The 7647-nt window shown below is 32.3% G+C and overlaps 1 protein-coding gene across 6 annotated transcripts in view; it reads right to left on the bottom strand.

Annotated features, from left to right (window-relative positions):
* Positions 1-257: 257 nt before the first annotated feature.
* The window catches only part of LOC131800479 (anion exchange protein 3-like), a 139067-nt gene continuing 131677 nt past the window's right edge, over positions 258-7647 (bottom strand). For all 6 annotated transcript variants that reach the window (XM_059129741.1, XM_059129743.1, XM_059129742.1 and 3 more), the window contains 3 exons: positions 7425-7619; positions 6734-6962; positions 258-1025 (listed from right to left, as the gene is read on the bottom strand). In XM_059129741.1, coding sequence (XP_058985724.1) covers positions 954-1025; positions 6734-6962; positions 7425-7619 — 496 coding nt within the window. In that variant the 3' untranslated portion in view covers positions 258-953. The remainder of the gene's footprint in view (positions 1026-6733; positions 6963-7424; positions 7620-7647) is intronic.

The following is a 7647-nucleotide window of genomic DNA, read 5'->3' as shown; positions in this document are numbered from 1 at the left end:
CTATTGTAAATATTTAAGTATGTTCTGTTCATGTATATACTACTCTCTGTAAAGAATGTATATTTTTCTTAAAATAGTTTCTCATTTTGTTGTCTTGTTTTTGTTTTGTATTGTATCCCAACCTGATATTTAAGTACACAATCACATAGAAGGCTTTAGCAGCAAATTTGAACATTTAATGAGCACGGCGATTTCTTTGTCTGTCTCAAGTGTTTGATATTGTTTTCGTATTTTGTATTTTTATTTTATTTAATCTGTTTTATTAAGTATTGTTTGCGACTATTATTTTTTTTACATATATATAACAAATAAATAGGAATTTATACATAGAGGAAACAAAAACCTAAATACAAAACATAAACGATTTACAGTAAGTACGTATTTATGTGTAAATTTACAATGGTTGCTCGTTATGCTTTAAAGATATTAAAATTATTTCTTATAATTTTACATACATAGATTTAATACTTTTAGTAATAAAGCTCACAAAGTTTAATTTTTTTAAGTTATTTTTTTACTTTTCTTTTGAAGTTTACATTTGTAATAACAAGATTTATTAAAATATTTTAGTTATTTCTTTTGTTTTGAATTTAGGGGTGCTAATTTTACAGTTTTAAAAAGATTTAAGTGTGTGTGTGTGAGTGTATTTTGTGTGAATAATTGAAATTTGTTTATCTATATTTAGTACATGCTAACAGATGTAAGTACTTAATTACATTTAGGCTAAAACATGTTGCAATTGCAACCAGTATTTCACATACTCGTAGAGTTTCATTCTAATAGTTTTCTCGAGAATTTAACAATAAATTATTTATTTTGTAATTTCTTTTGTTTGTTTTCTTTTATTTTCTCTTAAAGTGTTTGTCGAAATTACCAACAATAACAACAAAATTTGTGCATTTTTCTAGTTCTAGTCGAAGGGATTTATGAGGAGTTTTAACAATAAAATATATCTAGGCTGGAATGGTTGCCTCTTCATAGAAATCGGGTTCATCTTCATCGGCCTGGGCTTCACTTCCGTCCAGCTGAAATAAAAAATAAGGGATTAATGTGAATTCAAGCAAACAAATAAAACTGTAAATGTATTAAATCTATAAATATATGGTGATTTATAAATTGGATACTTCAGGCTGTCATTTGGCAAAAATCGTCTATGTTACTTATTTCCGAATATATCTTATGTAATCCTCCAAATTTAACATAGGTATTTCTGTCACGTATGTGATCTCTCATATCGAATGCTATTGCTGTAGAATGTATATTATGGGGACCCTTAAAATAGGAGTATTCCCCCATTTGATTAACCTCATATTACAGAGAGCAATGATCTAAACAAAGTATGATCTGGTAGTTGCAATTTTTTTATGAAAAGAGAGCATAATTCTCATTGACTTGAGAATACCCGATACTTTAAAAGTTTGTTTTCGACCAAGTGTCCTTTATCTTCGCCCTTAAGTAATCAACTGATTGAATCTTCAACAATAACAAACAAACAAAAACCTCTAAAACGGATCAGACATATTTCGAAACTATTGCTACAGCTAAACCTATATGGTCCAAACTTGGCAGAGTTTATTCCAGTCGCTCTTGATTGCATGACGGAACATTTATTTTATTTTAAAAAATGTGCCATGATGAATCATTAAATATATTTGGAGGGAAATGAATATGGGAACTGTACTAAATCTGAAACGAATAATTCGGCATAATCGATTAAGTCAACCCTCCTGCTTTTAAAAATAAGAGTGGAAAAGCAGTTAAGTTCGGCCGGGTCAAACTTTTTGTACCCTCCATCAATTGGAAAGAACATGAAAAATGTTAAAAATAATCCACTATAATTTTAAAAATTCCGAATATCAGGTGTTACAGATATGTGGGGCTACATGAAATTGCGAGAAAAGCTGGCGGCTATTACGACTTCCAACACTGAGTGATAGTTCTGTTGAAAAAACATAACTAAAATCATCAAAATATACGAAAGTGGTGCCTATTTCGACTACAAATACCAAATTTGAGATATTTTGGTTAAAAATATAGCTAAAATTCTTAAAATACCGAATTTTTATGAGATATCGTTATATGGGGCCTATGCGAAGTTGTAGACCTGTATGAGCAATCTTCTGTCATAGTATGTAGTATCTATTACGAACCCTAAATACCAAATTTGAAACAATTCTGGTTAAAAGTGTGACACAATTCATCAAAATACTGAATATCGGGAGATACAGTTATATGGTGACTATTACAAAACATGGACCTTAGAAACAGTTCTATGCAAAAAGTTTGCCTTCATGCCGGGAAATTAGGTTTAAATTGTGACTAAAACAATCAGAACACTTTAAATCTGGGGTTATACCAAAACGTGGACCTACTTGCCCAATTTTCAATACGAAAGGTCCTGCAGACGTAAAACACATGTAAATAAAATCAGCATACTTCATTTCGGACGGACAGAAAGGCAGAGGGGGACATCGCTAAATTTATATTTCGAGGTGTTACAACGGAATGACAAATTTAATATACCCTCCATACTATGGTGGTGGGTATAAAAAGGTATTGATGTACCGCAAAAGCCTGGTGGAGAAAAACAGCAGAAGAAAGGGGCGAGTGTATTATATAAGCAAAAGCAACAAATGCCATGCCAAACCAAAAATCGGTTGAAATTTATGTATAGCCCCCATATATATCTACGTCGAATTTCAATATTATTATGCATCTAATGGGTAATATTAGCCCAAACAAGATACAATTTGGCTCATGCTACAGCCTAGATAGCCTATATGTTTCGTCCGATTTAATATTTAAGTCGACCAAACACGAAATATGCCCTCTGTAACAATTATTTCCGATAACAAGATATCAGATACAAATTAAAAATACCTTTACACAAACCCTGTCGATATCGATTCAGATTAGAATTTAACCCCACAAATATCTTCATCCTATTTATTTGTCAGCTCACATTGTGAGAGATTTTGTCACATACGACCGAGTTTAGTGTAGAAGAAAGTATGTGTGTCATACATTCTAGAGCGATGATTTATATTCATCATAAAACCACCTCCTTTAAATTTTGTGGAAATATATTAAGACTAGAAATTGCCCGCTAATTCGTCAGCGAAAAACCCACCTTAAAATTTTAGATTCGTTCCAACAGTTTGTATTGGACCGAAAAGAATAATAGGAAAATGTTTACCTTTTACAGCTTTCTTTTTGAAGTTTACTGAAGAGGATAATAGTAAAACCATTGCACAATGGAGCTACATTCAATTTTTCTGTCCAAAACTACTTCAAAGTCTCCATATGTAAACCCTACATACCAACAGTGACCTCAATATCGAAATTCCTTCACCCAATACCAAATTTAGTACTATTTAGTACCTTTCGTACAATAATAGCACACATTTCGAAAACCACCTCCATCTGTCTAGGCTACACATGAACAGCGACCCTAATACCAAATTTTAGATTTCAAACACTATCTGATCAGCCAATACCAAAGTGTACCAAATTAAGTGCTATTTAGTAATTTTCGTACACTTAAAGAACACAGTTTCAAATCCACCTTCTTATCACAAACCTATTTCTAACAGGGACCCCAATACAAAATTTCAAAATGTCAGCTCCATCCGTTCACCCAAACCAAACAGTTCCAAATTTAGTACCACTTAGTACAGTTCGCACAATTAGTAGACATTTCCAAAACCACATTCATATATCAAATGTAGGGTAAGTGCGCCTAAGTTCGGCATGTCCCAGTAGTCGGCAGTTTTGAAATTTAATCTTAAATAACTAAGAATAGAATTGACCAAATAATGAAATAATTGCAAAAAAACGTCAACAGTGTTCTCTGCTCTCTTTCTGTAAAAAAAAAAAAACAAGTAAGCAAAGGCTACAGTCGAGCGGGGCTGACCGTTGAATACCTTACTCGAAAGAATTCCACAAGATATTGTAACAAATAATAAAAGAAAACCATCAGGTTTCGTTCTCTAATTTTCGAATAATAGCAACTTAAACTAATTTGCTCATTTCCAATTAATTGGTAGATGTTGCACTTAAATGGTCTTCCTAGATCTGGAACCAATATTTCCCAAAGACCTATAATCTCTCAGATGTGGCAAAAGATTAACATTTATTATTGGTTTTTGACTGTAACGCATCTATATGAGATACAGACATTTGACTATATTCTTCCACGAAATCAGAGTTAACAAAATAGTCAGAAATGCGTCTTTCCTGTATTTGTGAATTCTCCAAAGAGTCACTGGAATGGACATTTTCGTATTTTGTCTACAAAATTTGGCAAACTATTTCGCACATTGAATATTTTTGGATGGTCATCCAAAACTGTTTGGCTTTTGCAATGTCCGGTAACCCCCATTCAAATGTGCGTGTGGATCGGGCGATAATTACGACCTGCTGACAATTTTGCAGTTTTTTTGGTCCATTTCAACCCCTAAATATATGGCGATCATCTCCAAAAAGAGTAGGCTTCTATTCTGACCCTCATCTTATCCCCATGCAAAATTTCGTAAGAATCGGGCCATAAATGCGATCTGTATATGATATCCTGATATCCTAACTACTTAGTTTTGTTAGCTGTAGAAATATTACCAAATGTTTAATTCAAAATGAAAATATGCCAAAAATATGACAAAATGGAAAAAATATGAGAAAATATTACAAAATCAATATTTTCATCTTTAGAGAGATATTTGTATGCGCATTTTAGACGTTTTTCCTTTCCTGCCAAGAGGCCATTCTGAATTAATGAGAACTGTCGAAATCAGTTCAGCCGTTCTCGACATATATGAGATCTTTCAAGCATATCTTCTTTGATAGACATATATATCGCACATATTTTGCTATATATTCGATTTTTTGGATCTTAACTTCAATGTAAAGATCAGAAGTAACCTTGTCATGGCTTTGTGATTTCGCCGGGATTTAAAATATTCGCGGTTTAATGAAAAATTTTGAATTTTTTCAACAAAAAAGATATGGTCTATTTTACCCGCTAAATTTTATCCGATGACCACCCAAATTGGTAGGCTTCTTCCCCGCCCTAAACTCTAGCTACATGCGAAATTCCGCGTCGATTGGTCTATAATTGCGACCTGTATAGCTACTGCAAAATCCGACATTTTTTCAGTATTTGGTCCATTTCAACCCCTAAACATTTGGCGAACATCTCCAAAAGAAATAGGGTTCTATTCTGACCCTAGCCCCACCTCCATTCTAAATTTCGTGAAGATCGGGCCATAATTGCGACCTGTAGAGTGATTACAAATTAACATGGACAGACGGACAGACGGACATACATAGCTAGATCGACTCAGCTCGGCGAGATAGGAAGATCCATATATACTTTCCTATGTGGGAAATCAATATTTCGTGGTGTTACATAATTTTTGGCCCAATCAAACCTATAATACCCCCAACACATAGTGTTGTAGGGTATAACAATGAGCTCCGATCATTTATTACGAGAGAATAACGGTTTTCGTCAGTGAGTGTCTTCCAATGCGTGCGAAGTGCTTGTTTGTAAAGAAAAAATAGTGGTGGCGTCAACTTAATAATCAATTTAAGTACATTAAATTTAATACTTTTGGAATCAGAAATATTTTACAATAGTAAATAACAGTCTGAAGATCATTTTATAACTTAAAAAATACAAGTCAAGCATTTTTCTGTTATATCATTTAATGCCGACATTAGGAACAGAAAAAAAAAGAGATTTGCCAGTAGTCGGCAGGGGTGTCGATTACTAGAAAAATATCATATTTGACCAATTTCACCAAAACTTGAGAAAAGTACTAAAAAATAATCTAATAACTACTCAAATAAAAAACTAGTTTTGAGTCGGCAGTTGCTTTTATTTGTGCTTTTTGACCAACTTTTCTAAATTAAGTAGGTTTTTTAAATCAGCTATTTGACGATTTAGACAGCGGTGGCATTTTTTGAAAAAAATGTTGGATATCCAAAGGAAAAAGATCAATTCACAAATTCCAAATATAAGAATGGTATTTTTTGCTTTTTTATTTATTTTAATTGAAAATCCATACGTTACTGAAGGTAACCATACTATTCTTTATTTTCTACATATATTTGGTTTAGAATGATAATTAAATAAAACACTATTTAAAAACGAAATTAATTTCAAATTCTGTGAATTAGTAATACAGCATTATTTACAAATATAAATATACAATAATAATGCCGACTACTGGCAAAATACTTCTATTTTGGTAAAATTGTACATTTTGTCAATTTAATAAAAACAAATTCAATTGTTGTTTATTATTTCGAAAAGTAAACTAAATTTGGAATCTGAAAAACTTTATTTTTCTGCAATTGAAAGATTTCACTCAGAATGTTGAAAGATTGAAAAATTCAAAATTCTAAAAGTGCCGACTACTGGTAAACTTACTCTACTTTTCATCCTTGACTCCCATACCAAATTTTTAGCTCAATCCTGTCACAAAAATACCAAATGGTACCATTTTAGTTGTTGAGCATCATTCAACTGCTTTTCGTACCCTTTTGGTACGAATTTTCAAAAACTCTCCTTTACCAGTTTTTGTTTCATTGTCTGTATATTCATAAGTATATTAAAATTCAAAGACAATTTCTTCGATAAATGTCTACTTTATACCTATCATTTATGACTTCAGTGTAAACAGCTATGTAGGAAATATTTTTTTATAAAACTTTCACAATTTTCTTAACTTACCGCTGCAATTTCATGAGGCTTATACATTGCTGCTAATTTCATACGAATCGGTACCATCATTACCAAAAAGAAGGGGAACGCCAACGATATCTTTGAGGATTTCACAGCCCACAGTACAACCAGACATAAAACTTGTATGGTCGTAAACAGGTGCATTTTCCAGGTAGGAACTTTCTTAACGTACGGCGTTGGCGGATAATGTTTTACGGGCATAAAGAATAATCTCACTCTGAAAAAGCAAAAAAAAGACATCAGTTTAGAAATGGTTGCACTTTTAAAAACAGTTAAATTTTTAACTCTAATTTCATAATCTGCAAAATTTTCCACTCAATTATTGACAAAAAAAAATTAGTTTTGTCGTACAGAGTTTTTTAAAGAAAAAAAAAAATGTTCAACACCCTCTAAATTTGCAGTTTATTTAAAGAATATAATAATGATTTCCTAGTCCAAAAATCGTGAATTTTTTAAAAATTTCCTCGGGACAAATCTTGATATTTTTAAGATTTTATTGGAATTGCCAACAAAATATCAAGGTTCTGGTGGTTTTTTAAACGTCTTTCAATGAAAAAAAATTATATTTGTAAAAAATACAAAAATAAAAAAACCGATAAAATATTCTCTCGGCAAAATATTAAAGGCTTTCGGCATTAAGTAACTTCAATTCGTAGAAAACCCAATATTCGTTACTCACCTATCAAAGAACTGGACACCACTCATCGAAGCAACGCCCATATAAAGGAACACACCAAACAGCACAGCCATAGGAATGAGACGCAACAAGGGTGCCATGGTAACAGACAAACCAATCATCAGGGATACAAAGAAGCCAGATAGCCGTTGCTCTTTGACATCAATAATTCTCGGAGATTCACCGGGAGCATGGGTTCTGCAAATTGATGGAATGCAATTTATTG

Source organism: Musca domestica, unplaced genomic scaffold (assembly GCF_030504385.1).
Source record: "Musca domestica strain aabys unplaced genomic scaffold, Musca_domestica.polishedcontigs.V.1.1 66, whole genome shotgun sequence".
NCBI classification, from domain to species: Eukaryota; Metazoa; Arthropoda; class Insecta; order Diptera; family Muscidae; genus Musca; species Musca domestica.
This window is presented reverse-complemented; position numbering and strand designations above follow the sequence as displayed.